We start from the raw sequence: 21,968 nt of genomic DNA on the forward strand, positions 1-21,968 counted from the left end.
AATCACAGAAATACTACCGCCTTAAGCATCCCATCAAAGACAATTGGTGTTGGGCTAAAGGAACAGGAGATTATGAAAACCACCCAGCGATCAAAGTTGTTGCTACCATGACAAGAGGTCCTAGAAAAAAATCCATGACAGACTCTTCATGTGCGTGGATGTTAGAGATTGAGGAAGAATGCATTTTTATTAATTATTGAGAAAACCCAGCTTCCCCACACAGAACATACATTGAGTAAGGGTGGACATATTACAGGCTATAGAATCAAAGAACCTTAGGGCTAGAAGGAAACTGAGCTCTTTTGGTATTTCAGTGCACACATATTTAAAAAATTTATTACAGAAAATTTTAAACATACCAAAACCAGAGTCTGGTATAATGAACCCCATGTATCCATCACTTACCGTTTTGTCAATGTTATTTCATGTATCTCCTCCCCCCCACCCCACCAACACACACACACACATACACACACACACACACACACACACACAGTTTTTTTTCTGGAGTATTTTAATACAGATCCCAAGTATGTCATTACAACCACAAATATTTCAGTATGTATCTCTGATAAGGACTTTTTAAGTATATATAACCACTACAGATCATCATATTCAATAAAAATTGCTGGTAATTTGTTAATATCATCTACTACCCGGTCTAAGTTTATATTTTTTGATTGCCTCAAACTGTATCTTTTTTTATTAGATTTAATTTTTTAGAGCAGTTTTATTTCACAGAAACATTGAGTTGAAAGTACAGAGTTTTCATATGCTCCCTAACTACACCCCCACCTTTCCCATATTATTAAAATCTTGCATATTTTACATAAGTTTTTACTCTTTATGTTGTACATGACCTGGGTTTTAACAAATGTATAATGATATATATCCACCATTACAGTAGCATACAGAATAATTGTTGTATTCTAAACATCCCCTGTGTGCCACTTACACATTCTTATGTACCACTCCCTACTGAATCCTTGGCAATGATTGATCTTTTTACTGTCTCCATAGTTTTGTCTTTCTCAGAATGTCCTATAGTTGGAATCATATGGTAGGACCCTTTTCAGATTGGCTACTTTCACTTAGCAATATGCATTTAGAGTTTCTCCATGTTATTTCATGGCTTGATAGCATTTTTTTTTTTCTGAGTAATACTTTATTATCTGGATATACCATAGTTTATCCATTTACCTGCTGAATGATACACCAGTTGCTCCCAAGTTTTGGCAATTATGAATAAAGCTGTGTAAACATATGTGTGCGGGCTTTTGTGGGGACAAAAGTTTTTAACTCATTTGGGTAAATACCAAGGATGGTGTTTGCCAGATCATTTGATGAAAAGTATGTTTACTTTTGTTAAGAAACTGCCAAACTGTATTCCAAAGTGGGTGTACTATTTTCATTTTCATTTTCATTTTCATTAGCAATAAATGTTTTTTTCTAAAGATTTTATTTATTTGAGAGAGAGAGCACACACAAGCAGGGGGAGGGGCAGAGGAAGAGGGAGAAGCAGACTCCCTGCTAAGCAGGGAGCCTGACGCAGGGCTTGATCCAAGGACTCTGGGATCATGACGTGAGCTGAAGTGAGACACCTAACTAACTGAGCCACCCAGGCACCCCCTCCTTTACTTTTGAAGTATAATTTTGCATTTGCACATAATTCTAGGCTGATGGATTTTTTTTTCACCTCAGCATGATAAATATTTTACTCCACTGTTTTCTTGCTTGCATGGTTTCTTTTATTTATTTATTTTTGCTTGCATGGTTTCTAAGGAGAATTTGGATATAATTCTTATCTTTCCTCCTCTATAAGTAAGGTGTTTTTTCCTCTGGCTTCTTTCTTTCTTTTTTTTTCCTTTATTTTGATTTTCTGCAGTTTGAGTATGATATACATGAGGGTAGGACTTTTTGGTATTTACCATGCTTCGTGTTCATTGAGCCCCCTAGATCTGTGGTTTGGTGTCTGAAAATAATTGGAAGGAAATTCTTAGTCATTATTGCTTCAAATATTTCTTTTGTTCTTTTCTTTCTTCTTTTCGTGGTAATTTCATTATGCATATGTCACACTGTTTTTAATTGCCCTACCAATTTTGGATATTCTGTCTGTCTTTCAATTATTTTTTTCTCTTTGCATTTCAGTTTTGGAAGTTTCTGTTGACTTATCTTCAAGCTTACACTAATCTTTCCTTGGCCTATTCCAATCATTTGATGAGCCCATAAAAGGCTTTCTTCATTTTTGTTCTTGATTCCTAGCATTTCCTTTTGATTCTTTTCTGTAGTTTACATCTTTTTGTTTACATTACTCATCTGTTCTTGCATGTTGTCCACTTTTTTCCATTAGAGCCCTTAACATATTAGTCATATTTTAAAAAAAATCCCTGATTTAATTATTACAACATTTGTGAAACATCTGAGTCTAGTTTTGAAGCTTGCTGTGTCTCTTGAAATTGTGTTTTTTGTTTTTTAGTATGCTTTGTAAATTTTGTTAAATGTCAGGCATGATGTACTAGATAAAGGGAGTTGTGGTAAATATACCTTTAGTGTGAGACTTTATGTTTATCTGGCTAAGACTTGGGTTGTATTGGTGTTTGCTATTTCTGGAGGTGTCAGAAACTAAAATTTCCTTTGGTATCCTTGTTTTTGTCTCCTTTTTTGTCTTTGGGTTTCCCTAGTGATTTCTTCTGAAATAAGGTTTGAAAGGTACAGTACTTTCAGTTGTATTTTCCTCATATTATACATGAGCCCTTTTGATATTCTGCTAAATTTTGGGGGGAGGGCAAGATGAGAAGCATTCAGTAGTCACATGTTTAGGATTTAGTGTTTTAGTGATCCTGTGCCCCTGGGCTGTGACCTTTACAAGTGCTTCTCAGTTCTCTTACCTTAGGTTACGAGAGAAATGCTAGTGGGGCCTAGAGTTGGTATTTTCTTTTTCCTGCATGGAAAAGTAGAGGTTGCTGGAGTTGAGTACTTTCATTTCTCTGTGTGAATGGTGAAATTTTGCTTCAGTTAGGAATTTTCCTTTCTTCAGATTGGTTAGGCTTTGATAAAACCCTAGTCAATTAGGCTCTCATAAAATAATTTCCCTTGAGTTTAGGTTTTTTTAAAGAAGAATAGAATGCTCTGGGTGTATTTCAAAATGGTTATTTCTCCCCCTCCTCTTGCTGGAAACATAAGGGTGTTTTTCTCTGATCTTCATTGTGAGAACCTGGTAGGGCTCCTGGTGCTAAAACTCACAGAATTGTTGGGGGACTCCCTAAGACTGCCCCCCACCAGAGCTTTTAAATCTCAAACTTGTCCACACTGAGCCTCCAGAAATTTAAACAATTATAATTTTGTTTTCTTACCCTGGTACTGTCTCCAATGAGGGTTTGTACTCCTGAGCTTCTGCTCCACCAAGGTATGACTTTTTGTATTAACCTGTTTGTCCCTCCAAATTTGAGGCCCAAGTTTGTCCTGTGACCTCAATTATCTGATGAATTTAAGAACTATTGATTTGCAGTTTGTTCACCTTATTTTTGTAGTGATGTCTTCCATGCTCCTTACATACTTACTGGAAACCAGGAAGTTCTTTCAAACTTTATAGCTTAAGCCACTTGTTTTAAGAGATTTATCTAATGTCACCCAAGTAGTTTGTAAATTACAAGCACTTATTATATGCCAGGCACTCTTACAAGTACTTTAGAAAACGTATAACATTAGTGTGCTAATATCACGCTCATTTTACAGAAGAGGAAGCTGAGGAGCAGAGACGTTAAGTAACTTGCCTAAGGCCACAAAGCTATTACCTTTCAGAGTAGAGATTTGAACTTAGGCAATCAGGCTCTTCTCTTCTAGATGATTCCTAACAAGTGATAAGTAGTACTACTGAATGTAGGATGGGTGTGAATATGCCTTTTTTGGGGCCTGTTTGTAATATGCTCTAGGAAGCTCATGTTTCAGGGGAGTTTCCTTTTTAATCATCTCTAATATTTTCCTTCTGTGATCTCTTGTGCTTCCTCACAAAAATAGAAACTACTCATTTCCCATTCCAGTCATTCTGTTTCATAAAAGCCATAGGTCCTATAGATATGAGACCAGTGGAGGCTTGTGTTTATTATAAAGCATCAATAAAGCCATATGTACCCCTTAATATTTTCCTTCTGTGATCTCTTGTGCTTCCTCACAAAAATAGAAACTACTCATTTCCCATTCCAGTCATTCTGTTTCATAAAAGCCATAGGTCCTATGGATATGAGACCACTGGAGGCTTGTGTTTATTATAAAGCATCAATAAATCCATATGTACCCCAAACCTTACCTGTAGTGTAGAATAATAGTGTGAACACTATTTTTAAAGTTTGTATATAATAAATATTCACTGCACTTATATTTTCTTATTTGGTGGATATTTTAAATTACAATTACAAATCACATGAGAAGGTCCAAAATTTGGGGGGGGCGTGCATCAAAAGTGTTTTTTTCATATTTGAATGGGGTAACCATTGCTAAAGAGAGTATGAATGAAATAATAGAGCAAAGATGAGTAGAAAACAAAACGTTTGGTTAGAAAGGGAAACCCTAGCCTCATTGGCTCTTCCAGTTTTCCAGACTGACCAGGGCTGTCATTTTGGGAGAATAGGGAAAGAAGACGTATGTGAGGTGATACTAAGAATATTAACCCGAGGGGTTTTTGGCATTGGTATTCTTGGATTGGAATCACATTTCCACTGTTTAATAGTTGTTTGATTTGGGACAAGTTACTCTCTCTGAGTATCAGCTTCCTTATCTGAAAACGGAATTCTTAATATGCAAAGTAAATCACAAAATACATAAGGCAGCAAATAAGGTGGCTAGAAACTCAGGTTCTGGTAACATGAAGTCAAATGGACTGGGATTCAAATCCTGGCTCTCTCACTTAACATTTGTTTAACCTTGAGGAAGTTACTTAACCTCTTTCAGCTACATTTTCCTCAACTGGAACTAACAGTGGTTCCTATCACAATACAGTTTTGAGTAGTAAATTAAAGAATCCTTGTAAGCCATTTGGCTTAGTGCTTGATATGTCATATGTTTTCAGGGAAATGATGGCTCTAGTCTTGATAATTATTATACTAACACAAATGAAACTTGCCTAACATGTATTTGTAGTTCAGTAAATATTTAAAGTTGAGAAGAGATGGTGGTTTGTGTTTTTTTTTTTTGTAGACAGATGATTTATTTCTATACTTATATACCTCAGTTATGTTCTTCTTTGACTCTGGGCTACCTCTAGCATGGGTTTTATACTCCTTTTTGCTTTTAACTGTGGACTAAGATTTTATCGTGGAGAGCACCACTTGTCTTCACCAAACTCTCCTTGTAGCAGATCCTTTTCTTCTTTCTGGAAAAGGAGAATATTTCTTCTGTGTCTCTTCTTCCTGGAAGAGATATATATATATATTTTTTTACCTTCAACTGGTCTTCTTGCCAAAGATGATGGCTCTTTGAATAAGCCTCCTGAGATTAGTAGTTCTTTTATTTTTTTAAAAAAGATTTGATTTATTTATTTGAGATAAGAGAGCAAGAGAGAGCGTGAGAGCAGGAGTTGGGGAGCAGGCAGAGAGGGAGAAGCAGACTCCCCACTGAGCAGGGAGCCTGATGCAGGGCTCAATCCCAGGACCCAGGATCATGATCTGAACTGAAGGCAGAGGCTTAACCGACAGCCATCTAGGCGCCCCAGAGAACAAGGGAATTAAAAACCTGATGCCTGGGATCCACAGCTAAAAATTCTGATTTAATTGGTCAGAGGTGCATTCTGTGCACTGGAAATTTTAAAGCTCCTGTCATTCTAGTGTGTAACCAGGGTTGAGAACCTTTGCCCTAAAACATCCCTTGTCAGAACCTTCAGTGACTCTATTATGTACTCAATAAATATGGACATCTGAGCCTGGTGTTCAAGCACCGCCATGAACTGGCCTGTCCTGGTCAGCTTTTCTGAGTGTTATCTTTCATTACTTCCCAGTGTGAACCTGCTCTTGTTAATCTAGAAGACATATTACTCTTTGAAAGTGCACTTTCTTACACCCATTCTTTGGCTAATATATATATTTTTGCTTGGTATGCCCTCCCCATTTTTTAGCTGTTGAAATAAAGATCTGTATAAGATCTTTAAAGCCCAATTAAAAAAAACACTTCCTCAAAGAAGCCTCTTGTGATTTACCCCACGGAAACAATTCTTCCTTTCTCTGCCTGAACTTTGGCAGCATGCACATTGCACTTACCGTGCACTGCCTTGTATTTGGACAAAATATAATAAAATTTTGCAACAATATACAATAGAATAAAATGCATTCTACAGTAGTTTATTTTATGAAGTTTAGAGAGTTAGAGATTAATAATTATTATTTTAGTTATAATAACTCAATAAATAGTAGGCACTATTATATTCCAGGTACTATATTAAGTATTTTTATAATATTAATTTAATCCTCAAGACAATTTTATGAGGTAGGTATAATTAGCCTCATTTGGTAGATGGGAAACTGAGGCAAAGACAAATTAAAAGAGTTTGTTTTGAAGTTAAAAAGCCTGTAATGGGTAGAGCTGGAACCCAGGCAGGCTGTTTCCAGAATCTGTGCTCTTTATTTTTTTTTAAATATTTTATTTATTTGACAGAGAGAGAGAGCACAAGTAGGCAGAGAGGCAGGCAGAGGGAGAGGGAGAAGCAGGCTCCCTGCTGAGCAAGGAGCCCGATGCAGGGCTCGATCTCAGGACCCCAGGATCATGACCTGAGCTGAAGGCAGACGCTTAGCCATCTTAGCCACCCAGACACCCCCAGAATCTAGGCTCTTAAGTACTACATTTTACTACCTTTCTGAAGAGAGTCTAAAGATGGTTTAAGCGAAGTCAACTAGGTGACAGTTTAGTCTTTGGCAGAGTGGTAGAGTGGGATTTGTACCCAGGCAGTCCGCATATTGTTATGTCTAGAACTACCTTGTGTACTATGGTAGGCACTGACCACATGGGCCTATTGAGCAGTTGAAGTGTGGCTAGTCTGAATTGAGATGTGCTGTAAGTGTAAAATATGTATTGCATTTCAAAGACTTGGTATGATAAAGTAGGAAATCTCATTTTTACATCTGTAGATACAGAATATCATCTTTTATTTTTTTTAAAGCTTTTTTTTAAGATTTTATTTATTTGACAGAGAGAGACACAGTGAGAGAGGGAACACAAGCAGGGTGAGTGGGAGAGGGAGAAGCAGGCGTCCCGCTGAGCAGGGAGCCCGATGCGGGGCTCGATCCCAGGACCCTGGGATCATGACCTGAGCCCTGAAGGCAGTCGCTTAACGACTGAGCCACCCAGGCGCCCCCAGAATATCATCTTTTATACTGATTACATGTTGAAATTATATTTTGGGTAAATTGAGTTAAATAACATTATCAAAAATAATTCTTTTTATACCTTTTTAATGTGACTACTAGAAAATTTAAAATTAGATACGTGTTTGCATTTGTGGCACACCTCATTTTCTGTTGGACGTCACTGATGTAGAAAGTATTTTCATGGAAGAGGTCATTTTAATTCTTATGGCAGAATCATAAAGCAACAAAACAAATGCTTTTATGTATCCTCATTTTAATTTTTTTATAGACGAGGAAACTGAAGCTTATAAAGATTTATCAATTGACTAAGGTCACACATCTGGAAGGTGCTGGTGATGGGACTTAAATGGTCATCTTCCTAATCCTGGATGCTAAATACTGTTTTAATTCCATTTTATGTCATAATTCTTCATTATGCAACTATTTAGTATATTATGGGATATTCTTATTTGGATCTTGTGAACTTGGTTACTGGTCACAATTTCAAATGACTTTCAAGACTCTTAACAAATTACTGTTGTATTTGGTAGGCAGAGATATTTTAACCTGCAATATTAGTCTTTCTTGTATCTGCACCATCTTACCAAACCAGCTTTCGATTGAGAATGAGTTTTTCAGGTCCATTTTTTCGTTGTGTCCAATAATGCAACAAGCTCTATTATAAAGTTTCATCCAGATCTGTGCTGTGTGAACTTTATTCTGATGATGAGAGCTCATAGCGGAGCCTTAGTTTTCTCATTTGTAAAATAGGATGATATCAACTTTCACATAGGGTTGTTAGGATGATATGAGATGATATAAAGTACCCAGGGCAGTACCTAATACATGATAGGAAATCAGTTAACAGTAGTTTCTTTCCTTCCTCCAGATGGGTCACCAACAGGAAACCTTTTACAAGCTCCCTAAGCCAAGTTCATTATTCTTTCCTAGGTACTACCACAAAACAACTCTGTTATAGCTCTGATTTCATTCAGGATTGTGGTAGTTTCTGCTCTCCTTTTCTCCATTTTATGTATTGTAAACTTCCCAATGGCTAGAATCACATTTTATTCATCTTGTATCACTATAACTTCTGGTACTGTGCTATACCCAGAGTAGGTGCTCATGACCAGCCCAGAAGTTAGAAATGGAGCTTATGACCTGGTGGTTAGAATGGGAGTCTAGGGTGACTTTTTTGTTGATTATTATAATAGATACCTGCTTGAAAATGAAAATGTTAAAATATTTATCATATATAAAATTTAGAAAAGATTATGCAACACACACACACACACACACACACACACACATTGTAGGGAACTTCCCCTTCTGGAAATGTAGAGTAGATGTCCTTTTTTTCCTATCCCTCCTGCAATGTACAAATAAGAACCATGGGCATTATATATAAAACAGATATAGTACAAGAAGACTATGAGTAGAAACAGGTAGACAAACTGTCTAGGAACCTTGACCTGAGGAAGTACATGGTGGTGAATTCCCTGGGTGTTCTTTTGGTCTCATATACCCAGTCTGGGAGCTGTAGAAGCTGGCAACCAGATAATGCCAATAGGCAGAAGCAAAAATAAAAAACAAAAACCCAAGCAAAGTCTCCTCTAGGGGCAGCCTAGCCAGACAGAAGACTTTTAGATAATAACTGTTCTTCTCAAGTCAAATACCACAGAAAACTGTATGGCTCTACCTCCATCACTACCAGCAAAGACCAGCTTATGAATCTACACCATCCTTGCCTGACTGAAATGAATGAAGCACCCTAACCACTTCTTCCAGCTCGGGTAGTATCATTGGAAGCCTGTTGAGGTGCTGAGGAACCTGAACTCCCACACCTATGTAGCAATAAGGAGAAACCCTTCCTCTTTTAGGTATCAGTCGAGGCCAAGATCCTCGATTTTCCCCAGGACCTGACAATAATGGGCACTTACCTTCACCCATCAGAGAGGTGTCAGAGGAGGCTCACTAAAACACAAGATTTAATGAGATTAAGGATCTCATAACAGAATACCTTAAATGCCCAGGATATAAGAAAAAATCTGTTATACCAAGAATCATTAAATGTTAAACGTCGGTCATAAAATTGCTTTAATCAGCAATTGTTAATATGCTTGAAACAAATGAAGAAATAGAAATCTTAGCAAAATATAGACAATAGAAAGAAGAATAAAATGAAAATTTTAAATGGAAAAATAACTGAAATTAGAAACTCAATGGATAAATCCAACAGCAGAATGGAAAGAAGAAAGAATCTGTGAATTTAAAGATAAAACAATAGAAACTCACCAGTCTAAACATAAGGGAGAAAAAAATAGATGAAAAAATGAACTGAGCCTAAGGGACCATTGTGATTATAATAAAATGTCTAATATTTGTATCATTAGAGTAGAGAAAAAAAGGAAAAGAAGGTGGGGCTGAAAAGTGGAATATATACCAGTAAAACCTGAATATTGCCCTGGCATTTGAATATTTGAGTTTCTAGCTCATCAGTGTGACTTAATTCCTCCCCTCCCCTCCCCTCCCCTCCCCTCCCCTCCCCTCCCCTCCCCTCCCCTCCCCTCCCCTCCCTCCCTCCCTTCCTTCCTTCCTTCCTTCCTTCCTTCCTTCCTTCCTTCCTTCCTTCCTTCCTTCCTTCCTTCCACTTAGCATGATATTTTCAAAGTTCAGACACATTGTGGAGCCTGTTCTTAAAAACTCTGCATTTGGAGGTGAGATTTTGCTGTATTAGTCAGGGTTCTCCAGAGAAACAGAAGCAATAAGATGTGTATATGTATAGAAAGGTATTTATTTTAAGGAATTGACTCACACAATTGTGGAGGCTTGCCAAATTCAAAATCTGATCGGGGAGGCCCGCAGGTTGGAGAACTAGGAAAAAGTTGCAGTTCTAGTGCAAAGGCAATCTGCAGTAGAACCAGGGTCTACTGGGCTTCTAGTCTATTTGGGCTTCTATATAACAAATATACCATAAACTGGGAAGCTTATAAACCATGGAAGTTTATTTCTCCCAGTTTTGGAGGTTGGGAAGACCAAGATCATGGTGCGGGCAGATTCAGTATTTGGGGAGGGCCTGATTTCTAGTTCATAGATTGTGTCTTTTTGCTGTAGCCTCACATGGCAGAAGGGGACAAGTGAGCTCTCTGGGACTTCTTTTATAAGAGCACAAATCCCATTCATGAAGGCTTTGTCCTCATGATGTAAGCACCCCCTCAAAGGCCCTACCTCCTGACAGCATTACAACTGGGTATTAGGGTTCAAAATACGAATTTTGGGAGGGACACAAACATTAAATCTATAGTAACCAGGAAGAGCCAATATTGAAAATAAAGCCCAAAGGCAGTTGTGTGTGTGGAGAAAGAGTCTGGTCATGTATGCTAGTCCCCCAAAATGTGCCTAAGATATGTGTGCCCATGTCACTTGAAGGAGTGTTTGACCTAGAGGTATGGAACATTAGGGATAAGGACAGCCTTACGTAAGGTCACAAAGACAGTAGGAACTATGGCCAGAATTTGAACTACAAAGCCAGTGTTCTTTTTACTTCATCATGGCGGTTCAAATGCTACTCAACAGTCCAGAGGGATTATTGTTTTTTTTAATTAATTTTTTAAATTTTATTGTTATGTTAATCACCATGTATTACATCATTAGTTTTTGATGTACTGTTCCATGACCCATTGTTTGTGCATAACACCCAGTGCTCCACGCAGAACGTGCCCTCTTGAATACCCATCACCAGGCTAACCCATCCCCCCACCCCCTCCCCTCTAGAACCCTCAGTTTGTTTTTCAGAGTCCATCATCTCTCATGGTTCATCTCCCCCTCCGACTTACTCCCCTTCATTCTTCCCCTCCTGCTATCTTCTTCTTTTTTCTTTTTTTTTTAAACATACCATGTTGCATTATTTGTTTCAGAAGTACAGATCTGTGATTCAACAGTCTTGCACAATTCACAGTGCTCACCACAGCACATACCCTCCCCAGTGTCTATCACCCAGCCACCCCATCCCTCCCACCCCCCACCACTCCAGCAACCCTCAGTTTGTTTCCTGAGATTAAGAATTCCTCATATCAGTGAGGTCATATGATACATGTCTTTCTCTGATTGACTTATTTCACTCAGCATAACACCCTCCAGTTCCATCCACGTCGTTGCAAATGGCAAGATCTCATTCCTTTTGATGGCTGCATAATATTCCATTGTGTATATATACCACATCTTCTTTATCCATTCATCTGTCGATGGACATCTTGGCTCTTTCCACAGTTTAGCTATTGTGGACATTGCTGCTATAAACATTGGGGTGCACGTACCCCTTCGGATCCCTACATTTGTATCTTTGGGGTAAATACCCAGTAGTGCAAATGCTGGATCGTAGGGTAGCTCTATTTTCAACTGTTTGAGGAACCTCCATACTGTTTTCCAGAGGGGTTGCACCAGCTTGCATTCCCACCAACAGTGTAGGAGGGTTCCCCTTTCTAGTCCAGAGGGATTATTAATGGCTAAAATCATTTCAGTGCTGTTTTGTCAGAATAGATACTGATTTTGTGTGAATATTTGTGAATTCAAAATGTGTATCTGAGTCAGAAGCCTCGTTCTTTGAAATAATGTACTTTTTGTAACTTTTTGGATTTGAACATCCATTGTTGAGGAGTCTTCACTATGATCTGGGAATGTTGAATTGATAGCATTGAAAGATCTGGCTACCTATTTTGCTTCACTGCTAACTTTTTACAGGATTATATCTTAGCAAGAAAAAACGACTTGCTGCATGCTTTGTTGTATAGCTACACTGAGTATATGTTAAAAAAGTTATGGACTTAGCAATGAAGAAATTATGCAGTGAAAATTATTAGATAGAATGGAATCTTACAAATGATTTCACTTAAGGGAGAATGATAAGGAATTATCATTTTTTTTGACATTATTTGAAGATGCCATGCTTTAATGTTCTAAAAAGGGCATAGTTTGTTTTTTTATTATTTTTTTATCTTTTAAAGATTTTGTTATTTATTTGACAGAGAGAGAGAGACAGTGAGAGAGGGAGCAGAAGCAGGGGGAGTGGGAGAGGGAGAAGCAGGCTTCCCGCCGAGCAGAGAGCCCGATGCGGGACTCGATCCTGGGACTCCAGGATCAAGACCTGAGCCAAAGGCTGATGCTTAACGACTGAGCCACCCAGGCGCCCCAAGAGTATAGTGTTGTATTTTATTTTATTTTATTTTGTTTTACAGAGAGAGACACAGTGAGAGAGGGAACACAAGCAGGGGGAGTGGGAGAAGGAGAAGCAGGCCTCCCGTGGAGCAGGGAGCCCGACATGGGGCTCGATCCCAGGACTCCGGGATCATGACCCCAGCCAAAAGCAGACACCCAACTACTGAGCCAGTCAGGCGCCCCTGTAGTTTGTTTTTAAGTAGGAAATAAAAAACAACATAAATTTACCTTTTACACTTTAAATGGGTGAATTTTATGATATATGAAGTATATCTCGATAAAGGTATTTAAAAAAAAACTTCACTTAATCTCCCCGTTATTCTGATTTTTTTGTCTTTCTTTTTTTAATTTAATTTGATTTGATTTTATTATATTGTGTTAGTCACCATACAATACATCATTAGTTTTTGATGTAGTGTTACATGATTCATTGTTTTCGTATAACACCCAGTCCTCCATGCAGTATGTGCCCTCCTTAATACCCATCACCGGACTAACCCATCCCTCCACCCACCACCCCTCTAAAACTCTGTTTGTTTCTCCGAGTCCATAGTCTCTCATGGTTCATCTCCCCCTCTGATTCCCCCCCCTTCATTTTTCCCTTCCTTCTCCTAATGTCCTCCATGCTATTCCTTATGTTCTACAAATAAGTGAAACCATATGATAATTGACTTTCTCTGCTTGACTTATTTCACTTAGCATAATCTCCTCCAGTCCCATCCATGTTGTTGTAAAAGTTGGGTATTCATCCTTTCTGATGGCCGAGTAATATTCCATTGTATATATGGACCACATCTTCTTGATCCATTCATCTGTTGAAGGGCATCTCGGCTCTGTCCACAGTTTGGCTATTGCGGACATTGCTGCTATGAACATTGGGGTGCATGTGCCCCTTCTTTTCACTACATCTGTGTCTTTGGGGTAAATACCCAGGAGTGCAATTGCTGGGTCATAAGGTAGCTATTCTTAATTTTTTGAGGCACCTCCACACCGTTTTCCAAAGTGGCTGTACCAACGTGCATTCCCACCAACAGTGTAAGAGGGTTCCTTCCCCTTTCTCCACAACCTCGCCAACATTTGTGTCTTTCTAATGCAGAAACTTTTCTTTCCCTTTGTCAACAACATTCTTTTTCCTTATCCCAAAGCATTGAGAAGCTCCTCTGCCCTTGGATGCTGCTCTTTCCTGTAACTGGTTTTAAAACATACTTTTTCTCTTCCTACTTTATATCAAAGCCCTATCTAATTCTGACATTGAAATGACTTTATGAAAGGTTTTGTGTTTTAGTTTCATCAAAATCCCCAGTGAAACCCAAGTTGCTTTCCATTCTAAGCCTTGTGTTTATTTTAATAATGGATTGTTTTCCCATAGCTGAGGTGTCTAGGCCTTGTCCTCATTTTTCTGCCCATAAATACTCACATTGTAATTGTAGCTCTGGTGATATTATTCCTTTACATAGAGTTAAAGCTTATGAGAAATGTGTACATAGCAGGTCAGTGGGCTCTGCTGATAATTTACTTCTTACTAACAGTAATGTGCTTTGGAGAGGGCTTGTTCCCCCCCATTTCTTTTGTGAATTAATATGAAATAAAAAAAAAAACTTCTAAAGGATTTTTCTAGGAACAAACTACTAAATCTTAAGAGGAAAATCTTTTAGGAATGAAATGAATGTTCTGTGGGAAATTTTACAAAGTTTAAGACTCTTTTTTTTTTGCCATGTAAACCTTTTGTTTTAATAAATAAGACCGATTCATGGCTTAGATTCTAAATCACATTTACAGATGAGGAACGCTTCTAGGCCCAAACAGGTGAACAGTGCTACTAGTGCTGGTAGGAATGCATGCCCCCCCCCCATGCATCTGAAGCCTAAAGAGCAGAGACTGAATGTCAGAGAACACCATACACATCACCCTCTAGACTTGAGAACGACAGCAGAAGATGAGAGGAAGAGCAGAGACTCGGGGAAGCTCCAGTAACCACCATCTGATACCCTCACCTTCATGCTACAGAAGCAGATGAAAGTTGTGCTACTTTCAGATAAGCTAAGAAGGAGGTTTCCTGCTCATAGTAAGTCAGACTTTCTCTCCTGTTAACAATTAGGCCAAGGGCATTAGCTACAGAGAGAATCCACTGATAAATATAGAATATTACAACAGCGAAGAGGATATCTTGTTTCTTCAAATATCAGAAACTTTCGCATTACAGCAGGAGAGCAGTGGATAAACTCTGCCTCACCCAAAGGTTTAGTCCAAAAACTTCCTGTTGGCATTTGCACCAAATAAGGCTCCCTGTACTTCTGGCATTATCTGCTGGGCTATGAGATCCAGCCAGCTTTCTAGGGTATTGGAAACTTTTATTTTACGATCCCCGTTGTAGATCTCAACTCCACCAGCTATTTCCTCAGGCAGGTAGGCCTCCCGATTAAATTGGACATCAACATCTTTTTTGGTGGCAATTTTGTACATAGGAATCGCTTTTTGCACTGCGGCCTTTACCAGAGGGAAATCCTGCTTCCTGCAACGAACATTCATTCGGGGCTCTAACAGTTGGTACAAACCCTGAAGGACCAGTCCATCCAGCAGCACCTGGTACCTGGTTGTATCTTTTACCACTTTGCTGAGTCTCTGTTTTGCTTCATTTAGTAGGTCTGTAATAAGGTCATCTCCTGCTCTGAGGACTTTGAGCCTTGCTTGATTCATCAAATTAGACATCTGGATTTTCTGCTGCTGCTCAATCTGCTTTTCTTTCTTCTCGTAGTATTCCATAATCTTCAGTCTTTGGGTTTGCACAAGATGACCTTTCTCAATGTTGAACTCTTCCTCTGCCTTCACATCTATTTCCTCTGCTTTCTCATTGGCTTCTTGTTCAATAAAAGCCACCATATGCTTAATCTGCTTTTGCATGTCAGCATCGCTGAGGGCCATGGCGAAAGCTCTGCTAGGCTGGAGGCCCACTGGCTCTAGCTTAGGCTGGAAGCAAAGTTGAAGACTCTTAAGAGGGTTTTACCCACTCGATGCCGTGAGGCTACCATGAAGTTCTGTGCTAGGCCTAGGAGACAGAGAGATGAAGTAAACACAGTGCCAACTTATAGGTAGCACATGGCCTAATGGGAAAGATAGGCATATTTACAACTAGCCATACTATGGTCACCATTCTTAGTGAACCCAAATTTGAAATATATGCTCTTTATTAATAGCAATGTACTTACGTGCTTAAGGTAACAACAGGATAGAATATTTTAAATTAGTGCTGTTCCTTATTTTCTGAGACACTTAGTACTGATAACAGACAAATGAGAATTTTGTAATTCTCTTTTGAGAGCACCCCTGAACTTATAGACAGGGGTTAGAAGAGAGGAAATAATGCTACGGAATTTCTTGCCTCTTTCTTCCCCCTCCCCTGACATTTTCATGTTGTTGAAATCTGGTTGAGGGAATGCCATAAGAATTTCTGATAAATAAAGAAACCACTAAAAGATAATGTGTAAAAGATAAAATATGGCAGAGGCAGTCTTATATTTTGGAAACACTTGGCATGTTAAAAAGCTCTTTTTACCATGTAAATATGATTTGGTTATTCTTTGGTTCATAAAAGCTTTTGTAGGTTGAAATTTAAACTTCTTTGTATGACATACAAAGCTCTTCATAGTTGTTCTTCTACTTATAAGACTTTTCCAGATTTATTTCCTACTATTCTTGCCCATAACTGTACTTGCCAACTGCATGAGGTTCTTAGAATATTTCTATTTTTTTCCATATTCATTATCTCTTTATTGGCTATTTCTTTTGCCCAGAATTTTCTCATCCCTTCTCACCTGGGTAAATGTCTCCTTATTTTTGTAGTCACAGCCGAATATATATTACTTTTTTTTTTTTTAGATACTGAGTAAACATTTTACATGAGATTTATCCTCTTTCTCACTATAATGATAATATCAATATATGCTTGCTAAGAAAATTTAGAAAATACAGAAGATATAAATAAGAAAGTAACAATCATGCACAGTCCCCAGTAACCACTTTTTTTTGACATGTTTTCTTTCAGTCTTTTTCTCTAAGCGTATCTTATATTCTTTAGATAGTTTTGCATTTTTTGGTAAATGTTTAATTAGCTCCCTTTATTAATTCTTTTTAATCTCATGTTTCATTATTCCCCTAGTTTGTTTGTTTGTTGTTTGTTTGTTTGCTCTGTTCATGTTCATATAGCTGCTATCCTCTCTCTTTTCTCCATTTTCTGCTTTCATACTTAGTAGTTTCCTCCTGAAAATTTAATTATATGGTATTCTCTCTGTCAGCTATGCCCGCCACCTTCACTGATCTTGTTTTCCTTTCAAGCCTGTTATAAAATCAAAATTCCAAATACATTTTGCATGATTCAATCCACCTGCTTTTCTACCTTGTTCTTTGAACACCGATGGAGATTAAATTTGGATGTTTAAGCTGGAAGATATCTTGGGGGAGATAGGCCTCCATTATTATTTTCAGATCAACTCATGTGCCTGGCATATAATAGGTACTCAGTGAATATTAGTGTCCTTCCTGCTCCCAGCCTCTTGTTCCTATTAAGGTCACACACTGGTAATTGGCACATTAGGACTGATTCCAGGTCTACTGATTCCCAGGCCAGCATGTCTTCTTGATTGGCTACTCTGTTCAAGTGTTGTTCGGTTGTTGAAGATACCTTTTATCTCCAAAATCCGTAAGTCTTTTCTCATCAAAATTCTTGCAAAATTAGTGTTCCTGAGATGTTAGTTTGACTGACTAAATGACCCAGGGTAGAATGGTTCCTTGCTTTGTGACTTCTCCCAGGCTCACCTAGAGAACTTCTTATTAGAGTTGGGAATATAATTCATAACTTCAGCTCCTAGATTTTGAATTTAGGCCATTAGGGCCCACTGGTTTCTCTGAGGAGAGTTCCTAATTTTCTTTTTTTTTTTTAAAGATTTATTTATTTATTCATGAGAGACAGAGAGAGAGAGGCAGAGGGAGAAGCGGGCTCCCAAGGAGCAGGGAGCCCGATGCGGGACTTGATCCCAGGACCCTGGGATCATGACCTGAGCCGAAGGCAGATGCTTAACCATCTGAGCCACCCAGGTGCCCGAGTTCCTAATTTTCTCATAAGGAAATACAAATTTAATATGGAGGTTTTGAAAGTTTGATGATAGCAGTGTTAACTTAGGTTCACAGAATCATAGGATGTTAGAACTGGGAGAGACCTTTGAAGTCATCCTGTAGAGCTCCCTATTTTATTGATGAAGGAAATGGAGCTAAGGATCACTTAGCTGTAAAATGGCAGACACCACTAGGAGCTCAGGCCTCCTGCCATTTGTACTGAAGACACTAGAGAATATGTCTAGGCAGAAGCCAGAGAGTAGGTGAAAGAGATGGGCTTTGGATATGTGTCTTTCCTGTGACATACAGCAGTGATCATATTTACAATTGTGAAATGGTCCACAAAAATGCATTTCCTTCCTACACCTTAGTCCTGTGTTGTAAATGCACAGGAGCAATTGTCTCAAGTTAAAGAAATTGGATTGTTTTCTCAGAGAAATTCTCTATAGAGAAATTGAGATTACATTGCCCCATTTTCATGATGAACCTAATTTGGAGTACAGTTGGCCCTTGAACAATGTAAGGATTAGGGGCACTGACCCCTCTCCCCTGTGCACAAATCCACATGTAACTTTTGACTCCCCCAAAACTTTATTAATAGCCTACTGTTGACCGGAGGCTTTACTGTTAACATAAAATAGTTGATTAACAAATATTTTATAATGTTTTATGTATTACATACTATATTCTTACAATAAAGTAAGCTAAAGAAAAGAAAATGTTATTAATAAAATAGAAAATACATTTAGAGTACTGCACCACATTTATGAAAAACAAACAAAGAAACAAACCCGTGTGTAAGTGGATCCATGCAGTTCAAACTGTGTTGTTCAAGGGTCAACTGCATGATTGTTCGGGAGTTTTAGATTCCCTTCATAAAAATAGTGACATTCTCAGCATACACACTTTGGGGAAAGCAACTGATGTTGGTGGAAAGAGTTCTGGTCTGGGATTCAGTCCTAGCCCTCCCAGAATTCACTGTGGACTTTACATAAGACCCTTCCCCTGTTCTCTGGGCCTTGGTTTCCCCTTTTGTAAGATCAGAGGTTATATTGGTTCCTCTTGTGAATCTTCTTGTGTTGATATCCTAGGTTCTAAAGGCATTTTTAGCATTCTGCTGAAGCAGCCACTCCTAGCCATCTGCTGCATTCCAGGAGAGGCCCCCATTCTCTCCCTATTGCCTAATTAGATTGTTTCATGCTACAGACTAACGGGCATGCTGCATTTGTCATTTCTGTAGATCCCTTTGTTTTCTCTTGAATTTCACAGTTGTTTCTTTGCTTGTTCATTTCTCATCAGACTCTATTGTTCTGCTATTAATAGAGGTTTGTCTTCTTTGTCACTTCTCTCCACAGCTCATCAGTTCTGACAACCATTCAGTGCTCAGAGGACTCTACTGATATTTTATTTTAGCCAGAACACCACCAAATATAACAGTATGTGTATCTCAAGGCCATGCAGTTTGTATCTCTGCTAATAGTCTCTGTGCTTTCTTTAAAAAGGGTATTATTTAGGGCGCCTGGGTGGCTCAGTTGGTTGGGCGACTGCCTTTGGCTCAGGTCATGATCCTGGAGTCCCGGGATTGAGTCCCGCATGGGGCTCCCTGCTCGGTGGGAGGTCTGCTTCTCCCTCTGGCCCTCTTCCCTCTCGTGCTGTCTCTCATTCTCTCTCTCTCAAATAAATAAATAAAATCTTAAAAAAAATAAAATAAAAGGGTATTATTTACTATCAAAATACTATTGTAATAATATTGAAAAATTTTTTAGCTGTAAGCTTAGCTCTTAAATATTTCTATCTTGTCCCATTTTATCCATATATATTTTATGCATGTTTTTGAATAATCTTTTTCAATATAAAGGTAATGTAACTGCATAAAAATATTTGGAAAATAAGAGGAAAACAAATCACTTCAGGATCCACCACTTTAGTTCAACCACTATTAATACAACAGTATACAAAATCAAGCAGTCCAATTAAAAAGTGGGTAGAGGATCTGAGTAGATGTTTTTTCCAGTGACGACATACAGATGGCTAACAGGTACATGAACAGATACTCAACATCACTAATTATCAGGGAAATGAGAATCAAAACCATGATGAGATATCACCTTGTACCTGTTAGAATTGCTTTCCTCAGAAAGAAAAGAGATATGGAGGAAAGGGAAGCATGTAGAGAAAGGGGAACCCTCTTGCACTGTTGGTGGGAATGTAAATTGGTGTAACAACTATGGAAAATAGTATGGAGGTTCCTCAAAAAATTAAAAACTAGAACCACCATATGATCCAGGAATCCCCTGTCTGGGTATATAATACATCTGAAGAAAACAAGATCACTGTCTCGAATAGATATTTGCACCCCCATGTTCATAGCAGCATTATCTATAATAGCCAAGACATGGAAATAACCTAAATGTCCAGTGGTGGATGAATTGATAAAGTAGTTGTGGTATATATGTACAATGGAATATTATTCAGCCATAAAAAGAAGGGTATCCTGTTATTTGTGATAGCATGACTATAATGTTAGGGCATTATGTTATGTAAAATAAGTCAGAGAAAAAATACTGTATGACTTCATTTATATGTGGAAATCTAAAAACCTGAACTCATAAAAACAGAGAACAGATTGGTATTTGCCAGAGACAGGGTTGAGGGGTGTGAGAATTGGGTGGAGGTGGTTGAAAGGTACAAACTGGAAAAAAAGGTATCATTCCAATTTTTTAAAAATATATTTAGTTATTTAAATACAATTTTGAGGTTTTTCATTAACTTTATATTTTTAAATTTATAGAATAGTTACAAAATATTACAAGAAATTTCTATATAAACTTTATACTCAACCTAGGTTCCTCACATGTTAACATTTCTCACACTTTTTTAAAAATTTCAATTCCTGTATAGTTCACGTACAGTGCTATATTAGTTTCAGGTGTACAACATAGTAATTCAGCACTTCCCTACATTGCCTTGTGCTCATCATGACAAGTGCATTCCTTAATCCCCATCATGTAGTTAACCCATTCCCCCACCCAGCTCCCCTCTGGTAACCATCAGTTTGTTCTCTATAGTTAAGAGTCTTGTTTCTTGCTTTCTCTCTCTCTCTTTTTTCCCTTTGCTTGTTTGTTTTGTTTCTTAAATTCCACATATGAGTGAAATCATATGGTATTTGTCTTTCTCTGACTGACTTATTTCACTTACCATTCTACTCTCTAGCTCCAGCCATGTTGTTACAAATGGCAAGATTTCATTCTTTTTGATGGCTGAATAATATTCCATTGTATATGTATGCCACATCTTCTTTATCCATTCATCAGTTGATGGACACTTGGGTTGTTTCCATAATTTGGCTATTGTAAATAATGCTGCTATAAACACAGGGGTGCATGTATCCCTTTGAATTAGTGTTCTTGTATCCTTTGGGTAAATACCCAGGAGTGTACATGCTGGATTGTAGGGTCGCTCTATTTTTAACTTCTTGAGGAAGCTCCATACTATTTCCCAGAGTGACTGCACCAGTTTGCATTCCCACCAATAGTGAATGAATGTTCCTTTTTTACCACATCCCTGCCAACACCTGTTGTTTCTTGTGTTGTTGATTGTAGCCATTCTGACAGGTGTGAGGTGATACCTCATTGTAGTTTTGATTTATGTTTCCCTGACGATGAACATGATGTTGAGCATCTTTTCATGTGTCTGTTGGTTGTGGCACTGCTTTTGATGGACTCCAGCCAAGGTGGGGTTAGTTCTGTAGGAGAACATGGGGCTGAATGCCTCCTGTTAGCAAGGGTTGCTCAAGACTGCTGTGGAGGGGACTTGAAGCTGGAGGGGGTGTGTCCACAGGAGAATATGGGGCAGGGCGTCCTGTGAGCAAGCTAGGTGTAGTGCTTTTTGTGCTTCACTCTTTTCTGCAGTGTTGTTTATCTAGGCTGGGTGTAGGGAAGGGAAATGGTGCCTGTCAGCTCTTCTGTTCTTGGAGAAATCTCCCAAAGATCCCTGCCTCTCCAGCACAGCTTTGAGATTAGTAAACAAATCTCCCTCTTGTATATCCCAAGTGTTTTTCAAACTGCTGATTCTATGCTGTGTCTTCCCAGGGCTGTTTGTTGTGCTGTCTCTTTAAGGGTGGAGACTCTCCTTTTGCACTCCTGTCCTTCCCAGAGTCCTGCCTGCTGATTTTTATGAAGTTCTAGGTGTTAAGCTCTGCTGATTGTAAGAACTTGTGAAATTGGGCCCTTTTGGTTTTCAAAGCCAATGTTATGGAGATTCATCTTTCCTGTGCAGGTTCCCTGTGCCTGGGTTACCTGGTGTAACGATCTC

At 38.5% G+C, this 21,968-nt stretch overlaps 2 protein-coding genes across 9 annotated transcripts in view; one reads left to right on the forward strand and one right to left on the reverse strand.

The window, feature by feature from the left end:
• Positions 1–21,968, forward strand: part of OPHN1 (oligophrenin 1) — a 499,922-nt gene that overhangs the window by 90,261 nt on the left and 387,693 nt on the right. The window lies entirely within an intron of this gene.
• On the reverse strand, positions 14,787–15,467 carry LOC113930905 (V-type proton ATPase subunit E 1-like). Of its 3 annotated transcripts, none has more exons than XM_027608519.1 (2): positions 15,423–15,467; positions 14,787–15,368 (listed from the first exon to the last, which is right to left on the reverse strand). In XM_027608519.1, exons 1-2 carry the CDS (start codon positions 15,465–15,467, stop codon positions 14,787–14,789), a joined length of 627 nt encoding a protein of 208 aa, XP_027464320.1. The 3 variants fall into 3 exon arrangements, with proteins under 3 accessions (XP_027464320.1, XP_027464321.1, XP_027464319.1); XM_027608520.1 differs by having other exon boundaries at positions 14,787–15,102; positions 15,193–15,467; XM_027608518.1 differs by having other exon boundaries at positions 14,787–15,467.

Source organism: Zalophus californianus, chromosome X, assembly GCF_009762305.2.
Source record: "Zalophus californianus isolate mZalCal1 chromosome X, mZalCal1.pri.v2, whole genome shotgun sequence".
Classification (NCBI taxonomy): Eukaryota; Metazoa; Chordata; class Mammalia; order Carnivora; family Otariidae; genus Zalophus; species Zalophus californianus.